A 22,972-nucleotide genomic window follows, 5' to 3' on the forward strand; every position below is an offset into this window, starting at 1 on the left:
GGTACAAACATAAACTAATGTGCCCTGTAGGGCATTATAGGATGTTCCATTACATTGGAAGGCTATTTCACAAAATCTGCTGTGGTACAAACATAAAACTAATGTGCCTAGGGCATTTATAGGATGTTTCATTTCATTGGAAGGCTATTTCATAAATAAAAGTTTTAATTCATATCCTAAACATGTTACATTGACAAAGGGGACAGTTGACGTAAAAACATTGAAAACGAAAATATATCAGTTAGGGGCGATAGTTTTTAAGTCGGATAAAACCCTCGTACTCGGGCTCTTCTGGTATATAAAGTCCAACCCAACGATAAAAAATCTCGGCCTGCGGCCTCGACATTTATCGTTGGGTCGGACTTTATATACCAGAAGAGCCCTCGTACTCGGGCTTTATCCTATACATAGAATCTGACTGAAAATCTTACCTCTTTACAGAAATTATGAACAAGGGTAATGAGAAAACTTACTGTACATGTAGTCTTTATCTTACTGAAATATATGTAATTCTACAAATGGAATGAAAATTTCATTTACGCTTTTAGCTTTGAAATAAAATATTACACTTTAAGCCACAAGAAATATCTCTTGAAAAGAAACTTCTTAAACAATTACCAGATATAAATATTGTGCCAAAATGTCCATCTGTAGTAATGCTGAAGACAGTCAATTTTACTGAAGGTGTAATCTGTACAGATTTGTTAACGTACCTAAATTCTACTGTTCTCAATACTACATACCGAGTCCATACACTCAAAGTCACTTAAAATTCAAGGACTTTTGCTACAATTTTGAATGACCTGCTTAGGTCCAAAGTAACATTTTTTACGGTATCAATTTTATATTATTTTATATATCATTATCACAACTGATAATCTTGTGGGGTTTTTTAATTGTGTACAGATTATCAATTTTCCAGAACTTTCCAGAACTGATTTTCAAGGATTTTTTCAGTATTTCCCATGTAGCTTTTGAAATTTAAGGACTTTCAAGGGCTTTAAAGCAGTGTACATACCCTGTAGATGTATAATAATTGATTACGGTATGCAAATCATCCACTGTACAGTTATTCATACTGTTTGTTCCATGGCAATGGGACACAGTTTACAATTGAAAGTTTTGAATTTGTAGATGGAATATCTTTTACAACTTCCATCTCACTTTTTTTGCATCAATTCAGAGCTAATTAAAACTCTGAATTTTGATGTCTATCTCATAAATATCAACATTACACTTACCGTTGTTTATTACTTTTAACTAGAATACATAATATTTTTTGAAATGCCATGGTTAAAAAACAAATGTTTAACAAAATAAAAATTTGTAAATAAAAAATTAATAATGTTACAGCATATTCATTTGGAGTTTACGGCCCAATCATACGGCAGATATGACAGTCGGTAATTCTTCCCAGAAAGCAGTTCTGCTAAGTCACTTTTCTTTTGACTGTCTGTCATTAGATCACACAGCCACTGGAGAACCTGAAAAGTGAAAATTATTTAATTTATTTGCTAAGATTTCTATCAACCAATTACAATAAACAGCTTTCATGCAGTAAGCTACATTTGAATGACCCGGTGGCTGTAACTATGATGACATTTTTGTTCTGTACGTCATGACACGATGAACAGCACAAACACCTCTTCAAGCTCGCAACTCAGGTGTCCCTCAGTGTTAAACTATCACAGCTCTTCAAATTGCTAGTCTGTTACTGATGATAATGAACTCGGAAGAAATTAAAAAGCTGCAACTTATATTGGCAAGACTTGAGTACACTGGGCCCATGATGTACAATTTTACAAATCGTTGTAAGCCTAGGGGGTCAAGTTACTTAACAAAGCTGTGGGAGGCCCCCTAAGAAAATCTTTTTCTTCCAAAATGAAGATTGAGCTCAATGTTTTTTAGTTGTGGCCATAAATTTATCCTAACCTCATGCTTATTGGATCCAAAATCTTCCCTGTACCATTTGAATATCTTGCTCAGCTTGACTTCTCGACTTGACAAGTTCACCTGGCATCCATCTTCACTTTCAAGGAAGGCTTGTCCCGCCAGCCGGAGTTGATTGTCAATGTCCTTGAAGTAGACAGAAAATCAATTTCACAATAAATTTTTTATTGAACTTATTCCACATAATGGATTTACACATGGCCTTCAATTTCTCCTTATAATATGTCAGCAGAACGTGCCTTGGGGACAGTTATTCGGACTCTCAAACTTCTACAATTCTTTTCAGATATACCACTTGGGGAGGTTCATTTAAAGCTTTTGGTGTGAGAAAACTTTTCACCGACTTAGTTTTTCAAATTCAAAAATTTTATTTTTCTCTAAAGAGTAAACACAGGAATGCCGCCCCATTTTGAATTTTAAATATCGGTAAATTTGGGCTATTTGTTTCTCTAGTACCAAATTTTCACAGTGATCCCGATTTTCATTTTTGATTTTGAAAGAGAATGATTGAAGGATTCCTTTGAAAAGTTTAAGCAAAAGTTTAAGTCTTTCACTTTCTAGGCGCATACTACCTTAAAGGTGGAGTATCATCAGTGTGCAGGGAAATGGTGATGAAATCACTAAAACACACCTTTGGTCATCCTCTGTACCTCTGCAGACATATTGCTAAACATGGAATGACTAGTTTGTTTCCTGTTTTAACCAGAATTTCTCTAAATTTGCATGGTATTAGGTCTCTTTCTGTCATTTTCCATAAAGTAATCAAAAGTGAAACCAACATCAACACATTCTATAGAAATGAATGTAAAATTTTGGTACATGTATGTGTATTTCAGGTACACAATTTCTTTGATGCGACGAAAATGATCAAATGACCTGAATGAACACCTATCACTCAAACACAGCCACTACTGTTCTTTGTATCAAAAGCATCCAAACAGTACAGGAGTAATTGACCTTTCACCCCTACTGCAACATAAATAGGTCCACCCGACCCTACAGAAAACAATGGGACCAAACCAAATCTGATGACAAACAGGGTGCAAATGTTGCAGTACTTACATCAGCTGAGTATGTCTTTATTGGAGGACAACTCTTGGCACCACACACCAGAGCAAAATGTATCAGGGGTTCAACTTTCTCCAAGGACACTTTCAGTCTGGGATCTTTGCCACCGAACGGTCTGCTCAGCATTCCCAAACCCTTCCTGTTGCCCCTCAGCACACCATTCTCCATGTCTTGCAAGGAATACACTTGTCCGCCAATGATGTAGCTCACAACATTGAAGAACTGAAACAAAAAAAAAGGAAAATAATCGTCAGTGTGACATTAAATCCAAAATCTTCATAGAAGCCAGGACTACACTGGTGATACCCAGTGCTATACAGACAGGCAAGCAAACCTTTTCATGCATTTTCTATGTAGATGAGGTCAAAGGTCATAAAACATGCATTGCATGCACTTACATGTACATAAGGTAGTAGTAATCATCTGAAACGGTGCTTGTAAATATCCATGACAAAATTTATAGGTTGACATGAAGAACTTTCCTGCAATGCTGAATACATATAGGTCATTCTATTATAAGAAGGGGAAGGAATGATCATAGATTTTTGGAAACCTAGATAAGGCTACCATCTGTTACGAATACACAAATAAATGTAATAAGCAGAGAATAAGTAATGTGTATTATAGTATCTTCCTAGATGTCAAAGTTCCAAAGTTGTAACTTTTGACTATTTTACATTTTTTGGAAAATGAAATTTCCTTTCCTTCCCAAAATCATGTCAAAATGTCAAGTGTTCCACAGGTCAACACATTCTGAATGTGTGTAATATTCCATGTCATTGAATTCTAGTCCATGCTGGAATTCAGTTGTGAATAATTGCATACCATTGTCAATGCATGGTGTGAAGTTAGAATGTGCCTTGAGGACAGATACACTGTATTCGGGCTTTCAAATTTCATCAATTCTTTTCTGATCTACAACTTGTTGGGACTCATTGTAAAGCTCTTGGTGGGAAGAAAAACTTTTCATCATCTGAGTTTTTCAAAAAATCAAAAAAAAAATTTTTCACCAAAGAGTTAACACCGGGACAGCGCCCATTTTGAATTTCAAATAATAATAATCGTTATTATTATTATCACCTAAAAAGGGTAAATACTGTACTTTGTATCTAAACATACTTAACAAAGAAAAATAACAAAACTTTGTTTTATGAAAACAAAATATGGAAAAAATGTCACCAAAAGTTCATCTATTGTCCCATTAGTAAAAAATCCAAGATTACTCACCTTTTATGTGACCGCTGCCACAGATTGGTCGGTGGTCCCACCTGTACGTTTGCATGGATGACTAACGCATTATAGATATTGATGAAGAAGGCCAGTTTTTCTTCCCTAGACAGTCGATCCATGTCAAGTCTAACCAGCTCAGCTGTCGTCTTCTTGTAAAGATTAAACTTCTTACTCTCCCCTATCCCTTTGTAGTCAACACCCTGCATGTGCAAACCAAAGTAGCAAAATTTAATACATTTACAGGATATTGTCCACTTGTGTACATTACTTTTGTTCTTACTCTATAAATTTATCACCTCAACTACGTTCCAATTGGTATGATAAAATTTTAGCAAAATTTGAGATGAAAGATTAATTAATATAACATTATTTCAATAACTTTATTTCAATTTGAGTATCAAAACTATTTTATTCTGCCTATCAATGGATTGGTTGATTGGTTGATTCTTGTCAGCATTCAATTTACATGTGAATTCAGAACCATTATTATACACCTGCATCTGTAATCTATGGGGTTTTGTTGTACAGTAAGTTTCAGTATCAGAGGACGCGGAGCGTCCAATAACTTTGACGCGGAGTACAATAACTTTAGGTGTATTGAACGCCTATTTGACCTTGACCTCATAACACCCTTACATCAACACACGAAAACTGAGAGAAGATTCTATATTTTTTACAAAAATATATACTTCGAAACATTCAGTACTTCCCACGATAATGGTCATTTCAAATGTGTGAATTTGAGTGAAATTATGCTGCTGACCTACTAATTCTACCATGTACACTGCACTAGGCGGGTTGAAATTTTGTTCTATGTTGACCATGTATGCGCTTAGCAGACGCGCTAAACACATTCCCCGTCTGCTCACGCTTGCTCAGTGCAGTGTGCAATAGACATCCTAAAATGCCCTAATTTCACTTTTTTGTGGTAAAATTGGACAAAAATGGATGCTACGCATCTCGGACAATATCACTGCTGCACGATGTCGATGTACTCGGACATTAATCCCGGTATTTTGTGAATAACCTCATATATAAAATTAGTACGACAGAAATAATCATCTGTGCCATAGTTTTGTACAGATTCTTCCATAAAATTTCCAGCAGAATACATCTTCTCTAACAGTCGGTGGCCTATCTTTCGCATGTCAAAAAAATATTATGACCTTTACAATACAAAATGCACTTTTTTAAAACATTGAAAATTTGGCAAAATCCCCTCCTTGTAGCTAGATTATACAAGAGTGCAGATAAGTGGAATGGGACAACATTTTATATTAACCCTTGAGCGCTAAAGTCAATTTTTGTCACCTCAATAAAATATAGCACAGCTAATTTTTTTGATTTTTGCCAAAATTTTGATAAAAAACTGTAGCCGATGAAAATTGATGTCCTTTTGGTCCAAAATTATGAAAAAAACCTTACAGAAAAGTTCACAAAAATTGGTAAAATATTGCATTAAAATTTGGTGGGAAAAATTACAGCAGTCAAAGGGTTAATGAATGGTAACCCAGGGAGTCTAGGTATTAGGGATAGGGCTAGAGTAAAATAGCCAGAGGCCGCCCAAGGAGCATCCTTTTGGATCTGTTCTTAATCTTCACCCCTGCTGCGTGTTAATATGTTGACAGTGAGTTACCACAGACAGAACTTGCCTTGCCATCGGGAGAAAGATAGTCAGCGTAGATGGATAGAATAAGCCGTCTCATGTATTCACTGAGTTCTCCAGCTGCAGGGGAAAAAAAGACAATCAATGTGTGATTGTTACAATACGTACACTGGAGGCCTGGTATGACACGATCAGAAAATATGGATGCATGTTGGCTCTCCAGTATTGTGAAATACATGTATGAAACTTTTTGGTGGAAATCTATTGCTTTCTGGGCAGGAGTGCAGTGCTTCAAAGGTCAATGGACATGAAAGGGGTTAACCCTTTGAGTGCTGCAATTTTTTCCCGCCAAAAATTTAGTGCAACATTTTACCAATTTTTTTGAATTTTTCTGTAATTTTTTTGTTAGTTTTGGACCAAATGGATATCACATCCATTGGCTAACGTTTTTTACAAATTGTCAAAATTTGAAAAAAATTGACAGTGGTGTATTACATTAAGGTGACAAAAATTGACTTTGGTGCTCAAAGGGTTAAAACCCTGACCATGGGTTGGTTTGCCATTTGACTGGCTCATGAAAGTGGAATATATGGACCATATCATGGCAAAAAATTCCAGAAAACAAATATCTTTGGTCATTCATGAACTGTGCTACTTTAGTGTTCATGGAACATGGACACACACAAATTACTATGCATAAGTAACAAAAATATCTCAAATGTGTATTTTGCACAGTATCCAGCACTATTCAATGAACCAGTCTACATGACACAAGGCTGTATCTCAATGCCTAACTATTGGTATAACCAGGCCTGGGTTCATATTCAAATTAACAATCCTGATATGAGAAGAAATTTTATCATTTGCCTTAGGTTCACATCCTGATTGTCAAAATTCTGAATTCTTTGACATATTGATCATGTCACCAGGCTTAGCTTCACACTCACATACACAAAGAAATCCTGATATCACTGCAGCTAAGTGATATCACCTGGCTAAGGTTCACATTCAGATTAACAACCTTGAATACCTGAGCAAAGCATGCAAAGCGAGGGCTGACCTAACCTGAATTCACATTTGCCCTTACTAATCCTGAATTTCGAAGGAAACTATTATTACCTAGTTTGTATTCACATTCATGTTATTCATGTTACTGATCCTGAATTCCTGAGGAAACTGATATTACCTGGCCTGGGTTCACATTCAGAACTTAATCCTGAATTCAAGGCACTGGATTCATCATCTTCCATCAGTCTGTAGTAAGTGTCTTCATCTCGGAACTCAGTGACATTGCCCTTGATGTTGTGACCAAAGCGCTGTTCGAGCAAAGCCTGCCCCATCTCAACAGCCTTAGCACGATCTACGAAAAACAAGTCATTAGTGAAGGATAAAACCCTTGAAGACTCTAATTTCTTGAGAAAATTTCATACAGCATTCATTTTTTTTCATTCTGACAAATGTGGCAAATCCAGAACTTTACAAAATTTTTGAATGGGCATCCAAAAATTCCAGGGAGAAGTACCGGAGTTTTCTGATAACAGGCTCAGGGCGTTTATTCAAAAAATTGGTAAATTGTCAAGGGAACACCTGGTGCTTAATAAACGCCCAGAGCGTTAATTTGGTGGGGTAACCAACACCAGTACTCACAAAAGCTTATATTGATTTGAAGCTCATACAGTGACAATAAAGAGTATAGAGGTTGCAGAATGACTGTTTCTGAAGTTCTTTTGAAGTTCTTTTTCTATCTTTCCTGGGCAAATTCTGAAAAATCCACCTGCACCTCAGAAGGAAACAAAGTTACACTTTCTCTGCAAAGTGCATCATACAATACAAAAAGACGTCTAGACATAAAGTGCTCCAATGTATCCAATGCCTATCTTAGAACCCCTCCATCTGCAGTTCTTTTAGATACAGTAGGGAGTGTCTGATGTAAATGGCTGCGGTCTGTAAGCCAGAAACCTCAATATTTTTATTTTGTTCACCACACAACAGACATTTTATGACAATTCATTGGTAAATGAGGCTAATTAGATACCACTGGTAAATATCAAGCAGAACTGAAATCCAAAATAAGTGCCCACCCCCAAAAATAATCGCCCATGGGCGTATATGTGGGTAGGCCTATTATCAAAAATCTCCAGTAGGTAAGGTACCTTTTGCAGTGTACCTACCACAGACCACTGCTGTATTTAAATATCAGCAATGAAAAATCAACTTTTGAAAGGTAGGATATTTATCAGGAAAGCATAGTTTAAAGTGATGTATTTGTGGCACAAAATTTGATAATATACATTGCATTATGAATGTGGCGCTTTTGAACTTTGACTCTATTTACATTTAGCTCGGTGGTACTCCTCACTAGGCTTGTGTGTGTATCAAAAGACAGTTTTAGAATTGCACTGAAGTATTTACAGAGCCTGAAATTTGAGGTAATTTTGATTTCAGGTTTGTGCCATTCTTCATTTTAAACTCTCCTCATTGGATTCTCAAAAACTTCTCTCTTTGCTGATACAAAAATAAAGAATTAAAATAAAAATAGTATGGTTCATTTGAAGAAGAGAAATTTCAACAATTGAAGGAACTCCTATGTTTCATACAATTTTGCACTTCATTTTTGTCAGACACAGTTATTGTAAATTGTAACTACAAAGAATGCTGAAACTTACCCACTTGCTTGGTTTTCACAATCCAGTCAACAAACTCTTTCCCTGTGAACGACTTTTTGTGAACTTTCAACCCTGACCTATGATCCTTGATCAGTCCACTTGCTTTCAAGTCTCTGACCAACAAGGCGTATTCATCTAATTCACAGGTGAAGTCAAGATTCCCTGTAAATGCAAACATCATAAATATTGAAAATGAAAAAGGCTCCAGATTTGTCATATATAGAGATATTTTTTTTCAACAAGTTAAATTCCAAACAAAATAAGAGTAATCCTGTGTTTAAAAAAATATCATAACAGCTGTGATTTTGCTATTTCTTCCAATACTCCATATTCAAAGTCTAGATTAGCAATGAATGAGAGACATTATTAAATCAAATGAGACTTGCCAGAGATAATTTGATTTGCATGCTCATCAAAAATTGGGCTTATTTCCAACCAATGTCAGTCTGGTAAAGGTGAACTGTATGCAACCCCTTGGGTAGACTTGCTATCAAAATGAAGGAATATATAGACTTCAGTGGACTGTCAATTTAGTGGTAGACTGTTGTGTAGACAAAAAAATATAGCAGACTTCAATCAAAATTTCTGCCAGACAGATTTCTCAAAGAGTATTCATGACTCACCTATATCAGGGTTTTTCATGAGACTTGGGTCAGGTGGTTGTGGTGCATCTGATGGGGGTTCATTGTCCACCAGGTCCTGGATTGCTGCATCTAACCTTGGTTTGTCTTTGACCTGTATGAGTATAAATACAGTCTCTAAGTGGTCAGGTATTTGATCTGTGTATAAACACGGTATTGTACCTTTTTGAAATACAGACTATAATCTCAACAAGTGCACTGAAAGCTAAATAGGGCCACTTAACCACTTTCTGTTTGTCACACAATTGTGTGTACTGGTCTGAACAATTTCTCTCTCTCTCTCTCTCTCTCTCTCTCTCTCTCTCTCTCTCTCCTCCTCTCTCTCTCCTCTCTCTCTCTCTCTCTCTCTCTCTCTCTCTCTCTCTCTGTCTCTGTCTCTCTCTCTCTCTCTCTCTCTCTCTCTCTCTCTGATAAGTACATGTACATGTACTATGACCATGAGCAGACTAGGGAGCATAAAGCTATGATCATTAGATCATTTAACTAAGTACTACATGTACTTCCATGGTTGAACTAAAAGATCCGTCCACCTGGCTACAGTAAACATGCCACTCATCTGTGCGGGTACCAGTCAACTCGCACTTTTTCCAACCCGCCCAGAACCAACTCGCCTGATTCCAACTCGCCCGATACCAACTCGTCGATTTCAACTCGTCCGATGCCAACTCGCCGCGATACTATTTTGCAATTTTATGAGTACCTGGTATGCATAAAACGTTTTATTTCTAACAACAAATATTTCTAACATTGAGAACCACAGGTGCGGTTTGAAATATGTGCCAACACTGAAAACTTTTTATTTGCGAATTTCACGTTTTGCAAATCTCTTGAAAAAAAAATAATTTCGTTCGGCTTCTTTATGTAAAGGGATAGTTTGCAGGACCGTCTTTCACGAGTTACTGGCCCGTGATATGAAAATAGCTGGCCTCGGGCCATCGGGTTAGCGTACATGGAATCTATAACTACACTCCATCTCAAAACAATGTGCAAAATGGCATCGGGCGAGTTGGCAAATGCATCGGGCGAGTTGGTATCGGGCGATGTGGAATCAGGCGAGTTGGTTCTGGGCGGGTTGGAAAAAGTACGAGTTGACTGTAATTCATCTGTGCAGCCTGGACAGGCTTTCATTATTCACCATATCAATCAGTACCAACTGTTGTTCACACAACGATATATTGAAGACTCCAAAATTAAAGAAAGAATTAAACGAAAGAAAAAACCCTGTAAAATCAACGCATTCTTTACTTCGCGTTTGATTTTTGCATGAACAAGGATGTCTTTTGCGTTTTTATTCCTGTATATGCTATGATAGGTTTTTTCTGGAAAAAGAGTGAGCCAGTGTTTGATTGCCCTTAACCCCTGGAAAAATGTGTACTTAAAAATAAAAAAAATATTTTGAAAAAAAACCCTGCCCACCTCCCTACCATATTGTGAAAACCATGTTATCGGCACAGCACTATTCATTTATGTATTTATTTATTTATTTATTTATTTATTTATTGGCCTAATTGAGATTCTAAGATATTACAGACGGCCGATGATATTTCCTCAAAGTCGTTCTGTAGTGTAGTCAACACAAGTTGAAAAAAAATCAAATAACATATATGCAACTCGATATATATACAGCCACCGTAACTATGGCAACTAAATATCAGCTCTTCATGGCACGGTTGTAAGCATTTTACCGGCTACAATTCTAACCACAGAGGCGTAGTCGGTAACATAAAGTCCTGCCATGCAAAGCTTTTAACTAATAGCCCTGCGTACGATCCTGTGTGTTCGGAACACTGTTCCCTGCGTTGTACGGCCCGTGGTGGGAGGCCGTACTATAACGCCTGGAACACACAGCATCGTACTCAGGGCTATTTACTTACCAACTCCTGAAGTTCGCTGTTTCCGCCTATGTATCGAGCATTGAAAAATATCTGCGGTACAGTCGTGCTGCCTGTTCGGGTCTGCACTTCCTCTCGTACTGCGGCTGGGTAGTTGTCAACGCTGATATCCAGGTACGGCAGGTCCAATGATTGTAACGTCCCTTTCGCTCGCATGCAGTGAGGGCAGCCGATGATAGAGTAGACGACGATACGCCCTTTGATTTCTGGCATTGTTGCGAGATTTGGACGGGCCGGTGTCCCTACCGATGACGTACTCTCACTCTGTTTTAAGTTTCGCAACGTATGTCTGTAAGTCAAGCAACGACGCTTGTTATCACAGTCTCTCTCGTGATCGTTTGTCCATCATCGACCCGACCCGGCCCGGCACATTAAACCTGTTACTTCCGGAAACAGCGTTTATCCGAAGCGTAGAATTCACAGACTGTCTGTTCGTATAATCTTGTCCTCCATGCACGCAATATTCGTAGTCCAGAATTCTATTTTTTTTGAACTGGCCCATTTTTGTGAGATGTATTCATCGCAAGCTTATAGTAAATTTTAAAGGACAAGAAAAGAAACGAAAATCTGTGATGCAGATCTTTCATAACAAAACGTGCGCCCACAGTAGCTTCAATGTGGCACAGGGCTCTTTTTTATCTCTCCTTGGGTATTTGAAACTTACCCAGCATCCACAAGCAACTGTTAGGATGGTGTTTTTGTAGAAGGGAGCCGACAGAAAATAGTTATTGTACGGAGAGAGGGGCTCAGAGAAAAAAACTCAAGGAGTACAAAAAAGAACAAACACTTTGGAAAATAAATCAGTTCAGTCCATTACAACGATGTCTAAAGTTCAGCGCCGAGGAAGAGTGTTCCTCCTATCGTGAACACAGAATTGGAAAATTTAGAGTTTCGGAGATAGATTAACCAGTCCAAATATTGCTGTTCAAATTGTAACATTGCATTATTATTTTATGTGAAAATTTCTCCATAAAACCTTTCGTTAAATCTTAAAAATGTTAAACATGCGAAGTATATTTCTATTCTCAATGTGTGATAATTTATTATTAATGATGATTAATTAATTGATTATGATAAGGTAAAGATTTGTATAACGAAAACTTGAGCAGTGTCAGTCTGTGCCTCTAACAGCTACCTCCTCAATACAGTGTCAATATCCCATGTAGCACTTCAAAGTCCATATCTGTTGATTCCCCAGCCTAATTCCCAACATCAGTTATATCTATTAGGCCTTAAATCGCCAACACTCGGAGGATTTTCGCCGTAGCTAAGGGACTGGTCAGTTTCTTCGGCCTAGGGGGCGGTGAATTATTTTTTGCCGACGTCAAAAAGTGGCTGACCCCCCTATTCCAAGTTTTGAAAACAGGGTGACCCCCCTATTCCAAATTACGAAAAAAAGGTGACACCCCCACCCCCACCCCCCACGCGCGACAACGGTTAAAAAAAGTGTACATAAATTACATTATATTTTATATATATATATATATATATATATATATATTATATATATATATATATATATTATATTACATATATATATATATATATATATATATATATATATATATATTATATTTTAAATACATTTTAAACAGTCATTCTGTGTTTTAATGAAATTGTTGACATTTCAGTTGTAAGATAGGAATTTCAATGTGTCAATCTTAAAGTTTGAATACAGTACATTTTGAATGAGCTGTGAATGTGTTTCACACTTTCTATGCTTAACCAGATGTCCTGAACTGTCGTACAGAAATGGATGTTAATCATTGATATCAAAGAGGAAAAAACAGTAATATATGTATGCCTGATATTTTAAAGTCGGGTGTGCTGAAAAATATGTCTGATTATTAAACTTAGCTGTTTCTAGAACGTCAGCCATCAAGAACACAGACGTTCGTTAGGGACTGGACATAAATTACAGGGGGGTGGGCCGGTGTTTTTCGAAAAAACCGCTGCGTAAAAAATAGTGACCCTTCAAAAGTTCATGCACAAAAATTAGTGACCCTCCCCCTTATCCGTGCATGAAAATAAGTGACCCTCCCCTGTTACTCAATACCCCCCAAAAAAACCGCAATGTGTTAAAGACCCCCTTCTGACTTGCTATACTTTTTAAGTCGCCCTCCCGAAAGGAAGGCAAAATGTGGCCGATATAACGCGTTGTCCAAAAAATATCAAATCATATGTGTGTTATTCATGTAAATGTACTTTGCTTGAAGTGGCAGGTGAAAAGTGCATGCCTGTACAAAAAATGTAATTTTAGATTTTATCGATAATGTTGATTCACTATACATGTAGTCGACTATAAGAAAACTACGAACGTGTATTTTCCAGTATAAAACTAGCTATATCTGTTCATATACAGATGTTTAATAACTGATATAGATATACTTGATTAGCATGGGTTGTTTACAAGTGCACATGTGAACAAGATATTTGATTTTGGAATTTCTGTCAAAATGTTGATCCACTATACATGGGAGTCTATGACAAAACTATACATGGGAGTCTATGACAAAACTGTCAAAAAATTTTCAGAATTAAAAATTTGCACTATGTGTGCATATATGGACCCTGAATAATTGACATAATTGTGCTTGATTAGAAGAGGGTGGTAAAATGTGCATCTGTGTACAATAACTTGTTTTTGGAATTTCACATGAAATGTGGATCCATTATACATTATAGTCTATGAAGAAACTATGAACTATGAATAATTTTTTTAAATACAAAACTTGGCAAATCTGTGTATTTATGTATGCTTGATTATTGATATTTATGTTCTTGATTAGACTAGAGTGGTTACAAGTCCATGTGTGCGCAAGAAATTTGATTTTGGAATTTCACCGAAATGTTGATTCACTATACATGGCAGTCTATGGTGAAACCCTATGAATAATTTTTTTCCAATACAAAAATAGGTAAATCTGTGCATTTATGTACACTCAATTATTGGTACTAATGTTCATGATTAGACTAGAGTGGTTTCAAGTCAATGGTTGTGCAAGAAATTTGATTTTGGCATATCACTTAAATGTCGAATTACTATACATGGCAGTCTATGATGAAACTATGAATAATTTTTTCCAATACAAAAATAGGAAAATCTGTGCATTTATGTACACTTGATTATTGGTATTAATGTTCATGATTAGACTAGAGTAGTTTCAAGTCAATGGGTGTGCAAGAACTTTGATTTTTGAATTTCACTGAAATGTCCATTCACTATACATGGCAGTCTATGATGAAACTATGAATAATTTTTTTCCAATACAAAACTTGGTAAACCTGTGCATTTATGTACACCTAATTATTAGTATTAATATTCATGATTAGACTAGAGTGGTTTCAAGTCCATGGTTGTGCAAGAAATTTGATTTTGGAATTTCACCAAACTGTTGATTCACTATACATTGTAGGCTATGAGGAAACTACAAATAACTCATAGGTTATCTGATCCTAAATTGTTATTCAAAAGTTGTTCGACCTGAAGCTTCCAGTTGTTATTGATGACACTATGCACTATTCTGAACAGTTTGTATTCTGTCAATGTCCTCAAAAAATTAAAAAATGTACATACAGCGACATGAACGTTTGACACCGACCTATACCCAATGTATTGTCAATGGGAGAATGATGTCAAATAAGTAATCTCCCAAATTGTTATTGAAAGAGTCATTATAGGGGACAGTTATGCACAATAGTGTTGAATAAGTAGAAATCATGACAACTTAAATCAATGTGGCTGCTTGGATCATCAATACATTGTTTATTATACCTGAAATTTGCGCCCGAAGGGCGCGCCGAAAATGGTAATGGCAGAAAATGAAAGTGCCAGGAGGTATTTTTTCTTTTTTCAGTATTCCATAACGTGCACATGCAATTTCAGCTTTGATGCATGAAAAAAGGTGACCCTCCCCCATAGGCTTGCACAAAATTTTATGACCCTTCAAAAATGCTTGCGCGAAAAATGGCGACCCACCCCCCAAAAACACCGGCCCACCCCCCCCCCTGTAATTTGTGTCCATTCCCTTACGGACAATGTCCTCGGTAGGACAATTCGGCCAGCTAATGCAATATAAACAACATGCACAAACTCGCTCTCTTACGCTAGCCCTGCATAAACTCCCTATAATACTTACTGTATTTACATGGATTATTGCCTGTATTTAAGTTGAAGAGTGCATATACAGATAAATAGAGTCAAGAATCCATTTTTTGTATTCAGCAAGCCTGTATTCATGTGGATTCATGTGAATTCATGTGTATTATACTATAATACAGGCAACTCATTAATGTGAATTTATCTGAATTATCGGGTTTTCATGCAGTGTAGTTTTCCCGAGGTTGTCCTGATCGCAGACATTGTCCAACTAACTAACGCCTATGCTCTTGATTGGTGACGTTCTAGAAATAGTAAGTAGACAGGACGCAAAATCCTTGACGTTAGGCCAACATCAATACGTGTAGTCAGTGGATATTTCTGGGTAAACATTATATGAATATATACTTACTACAATATTTGATCACTTGAACTACAAAGTATAACAGTACTGCGGATCTACAGAAGGAATAGGCCTATTAAAACCTCTCGCCTATTCTTATTGTAACACATCCATCCCGCTGTGTGCTGGCATTGGCCCTTGAATGTGACTCTAACTCGCGTATTTGCATGAGCATGAGTTTACTTATAAAACGATCAGAACTTTCATAGTTTCGATCTGGAGGGATTGTAACTCGTTAAACTAGGTCGTTTCTGAAGTAGCCATTTAAATGCCGATAGAAACACGGTGGAACTATTAGACGATAATATACAGCGTTAGGGCATTTTAGTGTTTCCGGGAAACCAACCTACTCTATTTATACCCTCCGACTCTAAATCTGACTACATAGATTTATTGTAAATCTTACCAGATTTTGTGGGTTGACTTAATTTATTGGTCTTAAAAGAACAAACAATGTTCCCGACTGACCAATCCTGTTTCCTAAGGCATGATAAATGAAACAGACGAAAGAAAGAATGCACATCATGACGTGAAATGAATGCGTTGGTTATAAGTTGTGGAGAGAAATGAATTTCAACCCTTTAGAAAGAATAGAACATTCAGGGTCAGGAAGGGGCAGGTCGGGTGGATTGGAATTAACAACAGGTGTGATTTGCATTTAGTCCCCTTACAAGTTTTTAACATCTCAAAAGTTAAAAAAAGATGCAAAACTTGGTTGACAAATTTCCGTCAATTACTCGACAAAACACCACGCCGAATTCATCGCAAATCACACCTGTTGTTACCATTCCTCCCGACCTGCCCCTTTCAGACCCTGAACGTTCTATTCTTTCTAAAGGGTTAAAATTCATTCCTCACTTAATGAAACCCATATTTTGTTCTGATGGATGCAAATTGCTTGATATTTTCGCGAAAACTACCGAAAAGTGTTGGCCTCATTTGGGACTTTCTTGTCCATAGATGTTTTATGCCCCCTCCCGGTTACGTACCGTGGTATATCATTGAGATATTTGGAAGGTGGTAAAAATTAAAAAAAAATCTGGAAAGAAGTATATACGTTACGCGAACTCGGAAAGAATGTATTAACCGAAAAAAATGACATGTCGCCATACCGACCACCCCTACCAAGCTCTAATAGTGCATGCCCCAGTGTACGCTCCGCATATTCGCTGTCAAATGCGACAAACGGTCATGAAAACTCTCATGGTATGGGTCCAGAGAAACCTTCGTGTGATCGTTTCAGAACAAAAATAACATCGATAAGATGACATTTATACTTTTCAATGCTAGTAACACTTTTCAACAAACTACAGACGACAGTTGCCCCGCGATATTGACTGAATAATCTGGTGCACTTTGGTAGTTTTCCAGCGCCCTCAGTTTCGTTATGCGGGAGAGAATTCATAGAATTTGCTATAAATTTACTCAAAACGCAACGCCTTCGGTTGCTACCACCTTCAGTTGTTCTGAGTTATCGTAAACAAGGGCGTAGGTAACGGAGTTGAGAGTACGTTGTGGTCCTGGCTCCTTGCGCGAAGATAGTTTGAGCGTCACAGTTACGTAGAGTCACTGAACCTCCAGCTGACCGAGATATAACTTATTGTGAATTCAAACCAGCAAAAGTTCGTGCACACTTCGGACATGATGCTCAAAAGCGTATATTGGACTTTCGTTACCGTCCAGTTTGTAACTTATCCTTTTGTACATACATCAAACTTACTGGATGTCATCAAACTAAGCCAAAAGCTGACAAAACTGGCAGACGACAGTTTGGGAGTCAGAATTATGCAGGTAATGTACAGCCTTGCGAGAGCTGGTTTATGAAATCTCACTCCCCTGACCTCAAGTTGTAGTCAAACTCTGCCCAGGAATGTCGGTGAAAAGAGCACTATACACCTTGGCTTTAGCTAAAGAACAAAACCTCCATAAACCTGAATGTGTTTACGAAGGTTTGGGCACTCGACATCACCCTACTATACTTTATGATATCATCGACTGTAGAATTACGACGTATTGATGCAGTGCTGGAACCTCTTCTCTTCTGAAAGTGCTGAGTACTGAACAATATGATTGTATATATTCGGCCAATCTGATGAAAATCAGATGCCCACCTTTGATTGTTCTTTACTGTTCTCATTGAGAGGGTAGTCGCCTCATTAAACGAAGAAAGTCGGTATGGGCTTGGCCTATCAAGTGAGCTGTAGACATAGCGTTATAAAGGTTTCGATACCATAGTTTCGAAACCGTTGTCTAATTGAACAGCTAGCTAACGTTTCCAAACCGTACTGCCGAATTCTTTTGTACTTGTACTGTTTGCTATTAATCCTAGGCCTCCTAAATCTGCTTGCCGTTTAAATACCATTGCACCGATCTTTTGGCAATTTGGCATAATAAAAGACAGCAAGAGTAATTTTTATCAGATTACCATGCCCGTCTGTCAAATTATCTCTTGGTAATCTTTGGAATTAACTTTCAAATCTATCTCATTCACATAAAACTTGATTAAAAAAGTTGTCAACACCCTTTTGGCTTGAATGCTAAATACCACATATCAAGGGCATTGATCTCGTAGTTATTGAGAAGAAGATTTGGAGTGATTAAATTCATATTTTCCTGACCTTATTAAATATGTAAAATTCACCTAGTTTTCACAAACCAGGACCAAAATCATGGATATTGATCAGTATTTCACCAAATTCTTTTCCAAAAAATTTGGTTGACCTTGATGACCTTTAACCTACTTTCACATACCTTCAAAACTACGAGGGCTAAAATTACGTAGTATTTTTGACATTCAAATGTATCCGACAAAAGTTTTCCCCATTTTTGATGACATTTGATGACCTTTGGCCTTTTTACGTATCTGAATGACTAAGAGGCTAGAAGTTTGGTTTTTGCTGCATATTTCCCATTATTTGAATAAGGGACTGGACATAAATTACAGGGGGGGTGGGCCGGTGTTTTTCGAAACACCGCTGCGTCAAAAATAATGACCCTTCAAAAGTTCATGCACAAAAATTAGTGACCCTCCCCCTTATCCGTGCATGAAAATAAGTGACCCTCCCCTGTTACTCAATACCCCCAAAACAAACCCGCAATGCGTTCAAGACCTCCTTCTGACTTGCTATACTTTTGAAGTCCCCTCCCAAAAGGAAGGCAAAATGCGGCCGATATAACGCTTTGTCCAAAAAATATCAAATCATATGTGTGTGATAATTCATGTAAATGTACTTTGCTTGAAGTGGCAGATAAAAAGTGCATGCATTTACAAAAAATGTAATTTTTAGATTTCATCGATAATGTCGATTCACTATGCATGGCAGCCTATGATGAAACTATGAATATTTTTTCCCAATACAAAACTAGGTAAATCTGTGCATTTATGTACACCTAATTATTAGTATAAATGTTCATGACTAGACTACAGTGGTTTCAAGTCAATGGTTGTGCAAGAAATTTGATTTTGGAATTTCACTGAAATGTCCATTCATTATGCATGGCAGCCTATGATGAAACTATGAATATTTTTTTCCAATACAAAACTAGGTAAATCTGTGCATTTATGTACACCTAATTATTAGTATTAATGTTCATGACTAGACTACAGTGGTTTCAAGTCTATGGTTGTGCAAGAAATTTGTTTTTGGAATTTCACTGAAATGTCCATTCACTATGCATGGCAGCCTATGATGAAACTATGAATATTTTTTTCCCAATACAAAACTAAGTAAATCTGTGCATTTATTTACACCTAATTATAGTATTAATGTTCATGACTAGACTACAGTGGTTTCAAGTCTATGGTTGTGCAAGAAATTTGATTTTGGAATTTCACTGAAATGTCCATTCATTACGCATGGCAGCCTATGATGAATCTATGAATATTTTTTCCCAATACAAAGCTAGGTAAATCTGTGCATTTATGTACACCTAATTATTAGTATTAATGTTCATGACTAGACTACAGTGGTTTCAAGTCTATGGTTGTGCTAGAAATTTGTTTTTGGAATTTCACTGAAATGTCAATTCACTATGCATTGCAGCCTTAGTAAATCTGTGCATTTATGTACACCTAATTATTAGTTATAAATGTTCATGACTAGACTACAGTGGTTTCAAGTCTATCGTTGTGCAAGAAATTTGATTTAGGAATTTCACTGAAATGTCCATTCATTACGCATGGCAACCTATGATGAAACTATGAATATTTTTTTACAATACAAAACTAGTAAATCTGTGCATTTATGTACACCTAATTATTAGTATTAATGTTCATGATTAGACTAGAGTGGTTTCAAGTCCATGGTTGTGCCAGAAATTTGATTTGGAATTTCACCGAAATTTTCATTCACTATACGTACATTGTAGGCTCAGAGGAAACTACAAATAACTCATAGGTTATCTGATCCTAAATTGTTATTCAAAAGTTGTTCGACCTGAAGCTTCCAGTTGTTATTGATGACATTTTGCACTATTCTGAATAGTTTGTATTCTGTCAATGTCCTCAAAAAATGAAAAATGTACATACAGCTTCATGAACATTTGACACCGACCTATACCAAATGTATTGTCAATGGGAGAATGATATCAAATAAGTGATCTCCCAAATTGTTATTTAAAGCGTCATTATAGGGGACAGTTTATATGTACAATAGAGGAGTTGGATAAGTAGAAATCATGACAACTTAAATCAATGTGGCTGCTTGGATCATCAATACATTGCTTATTATACCCTTAAACTTGCGCCCAAAGGGCGCGCCGAAAATGGAAATGACAGAAAATGAAAGTGCCAGGAGGTATGTTTTCTTTTTTCAGTATTCCATATTCTTTAATACATGCACATGCAATTTCAGCTTTGATGCATAAAAAAGGTGACCCTCCCCATAGGCTTGCACAAAATTTTATGACCCTTCAAAATGCTTGCGCGAAAAATAGTGACCCACCCCAGTCCTAAGATGTTTTCTACGATTTTGAGATGATCTCAGAGTACTGTTGACCTACTTTCACTTATTTCAGCGACTAAAACAGGCACAGCGTAAGTATTGGCGAAAATGCAATACTAGGCTAGCATCTGAAAATCGTATCGCCTTTCAATTAGATGATTTATTAGGGGATTCAGTAGGTCGTGTTCAGCACTCAATTGACATACGATTCAACGATTCAATGTTTCAAAACTAGCTTAGGCCAATTGCAGCCATGCATTTAGAGATTTGAGACCATAGGCCCTAGTCTCAAAACCCTTTTCTAATTGCAATGTTAGTTATGGTTTCGAGATCAGTTTCGAAAACGTTTTGTCACTGTGTGTCTTTAGATTACAGCATCTCTCTTTAGAATATAAAATCCCTCTTGAGATTGTAAAATCGCTCACATCTCCGATAAACGGCAATAGGCCCAACACTATAGGCCTACATGGGGGTCTATGAGAAAACTTTGAACAATGTCTTTCCGACGTATAGCTAGCAATACCTGTGCATTTATAGCGAGCGCAGCGAGTGCGGCGCGACCGACACGAAAATTAGAATGTAATCTCTATAACCTACGAGTTTAAGAGAGCACTTCCATGGAGGCGGCAATTTTGAATACTTTTACACAAATTGCGTGAAATTAAAGATATCATCTACCACAAATCCTACTCGACAATGTGTATTTCCAACAAAAGAATCTCTCTATTCCAAAGAAAGTTGGAAATTTGATTCAAAATGACTATTTTCGATCACTTTTGAAAGCCTGGTTCGGTCATCACAAGGCGCCGCCATTTTGAAACAAGCCAACTCTCGCGAGAACGAACGGTCAACTGACGGGAGAATTAAAAATTGTGTACTTGAGAGCTACCGACGGGAATATCAAGTACGTGTTTTACATTAGACTGCCTCTGTTTCCACCCCTATTACAATAAACTGATCGGAATCATGTAATTTACCAGTTTTAAATAATTTTCGTTAGTGAACTTGGCATTTCCGAGTTAAATTGCTATAATAATCTAAAACATGTTATTCTAGAAAACAATTGACAGCAATTCATCCTCAGTGGCCAAAATATGCATCATGCATCAAACACAGAAATTAGCATGCTATTGCCTGAAAACATCAATGACGATATACCCTACGCTGCGCTCGCTCTCAGGTCAGATCTGTTACATAGTAGACGTTGGATAATTGATGTAAATATACTTGATTAGAATAAGGTGGTTACAAGTGCATATGTCTTCAAGAAATTTGATTTTGAAATTTCACCAAGAGAAAATGTTGAGTCACTATACATGGCAGTATTGTTGTGAAGTTTTCCTTCACACAACTCATTCAGACTTACCATCCATCATAAATTTAGCAATCTAAAATGCGTCCCTCCCCAGGCTAAGTTTGTAAAATGTGACTCTTCTAGGAGCAACTTTGTAAAATGTTACCCTTGCCCATTCTTCCGGCCCACCTCCCCTCATAATGACTGAAGGCTCCCTAATTTCAAATGAACCAATTACTTAACTTTTATGAAGGCTGATTGTTGATTTCAACCACGCTGACATCATCACTCACCATACTAAACCTATTTTTGTCAAATTTATATTATCTCTGCTAATGCAGAATGTTTTTGTCTTTTCAGCAACACTTCAATTCGCTAACCTTTCAAAACCTCCCGTTGGATGGAGATCGCCTTATTGAACGGGTAATTGTAGAATACCATTTGGGTAGGGGAACACATCTATGTGCATTGACGTAATGTGATACTACGCTCCCAAGTCAGGGAAACGCGGGAGGAGATTTGAAATATTTTTTGTATATAAGAAGCTTCAAGTTCAATCAAAATACACCGATGTGAAAAAAATCATCAAAAAGTTACATTTCCTGGGCCTAAGATAGAAGGTTTCCCTGTATTCTATAGTGTCATCAAATACGGTGAACAATTCCTCTTACGAAGACACTGGTAAGAGATATGAATCTAATATGGCTATTACGACACCATTGGTAATTCTTATATGATTCTCAGCTTTGTCGCTACTTTAATAAAAGCGTGATCTCTAATATTGTCTGAAATCTAAACTTTCCAATTAATTTCCATGCATAATCTCATCGTCTTTTACCAGTTACACCATTCTCTGTTGGAGAGATTTCACAGCAGTGTCAACGCCGTTACAAAGTTGCATGATGCGGTTCAGTCGTCGATGTCGTCTGCTGGGTCCCGATGGCGACAGTGCTGCGAATTTGAGGAAGACGAGCTGACGTATAGTAGAAGATTTGGTAAAGGGGTGAGCACACTGTTATTTGTATTTCATTGCGTTGGTATCCATAGCGATTTAATTTGTGCGGCTTTAATGATTGAACTTATTTCCAGTTCATGTGGCAGACTATAGGGAGCCGTCATTATATATGGCCTGGGGGTCGGAGGAATTTCATCGGAAACTGAAATTTCGAGTAACCACCCC

General features: G+C 37.1%; 2 protein-coding genes across 2 annotated transcripts in view; one reads left to right on the forward strand and one right to left on the reverse strand.

Annotated features, from left to right (window-relative positions):
- Positions 1–1,000: 1,000 nt before the first annotated feature.
- On the reverse strand, positions 1,001–11,414 carry LOC139132045 (uncharacterized). Its single transcript, XM_070698437.1, has 10 exons — positions 11,036–11,414; positions 9,144–9,255; positions 8,521–8,682; positions 7,041–7,214; positions 5,901–5,974; positions 4,258–4,448; positions 4,121–4,127; positions 3,013–3,240; positions 1,933–2,076; positions 1,001–1,484 (listed from the first exon to the last, which is right to left on the reverse strand). Exons 1-10 carry the CDS (start codon positions 11,264–11,266, stop codon positions 1,359–1,361), a joined length of 1,449 nt encoding a protein of 482 aa, XP_070554538.1. The 5' UTR covers positions 11,267–11,414; the 3' UTR covers positions 1,001–1,358.
- Positions 11,415–22,095: 10,681 nt separating this feature from the next.
- Positions 22,096–22,972, forward strand: part of LOC139132056 (VWFA and cache domain-containing protein 1-like) — a 236,752-nt gene continuing 235,875 nt past the window's right edge. Inside the window, exons 1-2 of the mRNA XM_070698462.1 lie at positions 22,096–22,215; positions 22,634–22,795. Of these exons, the coding sequence (XP_070554563.1) occupies positions 22,135–22,215; positions 22,634–22,795 (243 nt within the window). The 5' untranslated portion in view covers positions 22,096–22,134. The remainder of the gene's footprint in view (positions 22,216–22,633; positions 22,796–22,972) is intronic.

This window comes from Ptychodera flava, chromosome 1, assembly GCF_041260155.1.
Source record: "Ptychodera flava strain L36383 chromosome 1, AS_Pfla_20210202, whole genome shotgun sequence".
Lineage (NCBI taxonomy): Eukaryota > Metazoa > Hemichordata > Enteropneusta > Ptychoderidae > Ptychodera > Ptychodera flava.

Excerpts from the sequence above, each read along its gene's own strand:
- LOC139132045 (XM_070698437.1), bottom strand. The coding sequence starts at position 11,266 with ATGCCAGAAATCAAAGGGCGTATCGTCGTCTACTCTATCATCGGCTGC. Across the intron at positions 7,215-8,520 it reads TGTGAAAACCAAGCAAGTGG|ATCGTGCTAAGGCTGTTGAG; the intron begins GTAAGTTTCAGC and ends TGTTTTTCGTAG. Across the intron at positions 2,077-3,012 it reads TAAAGACATACTCAGCTGAT|GACATTGACAATCAACTCCG; the intron begins GTAAGTACTGCA and ends GTCTACTTCAAG.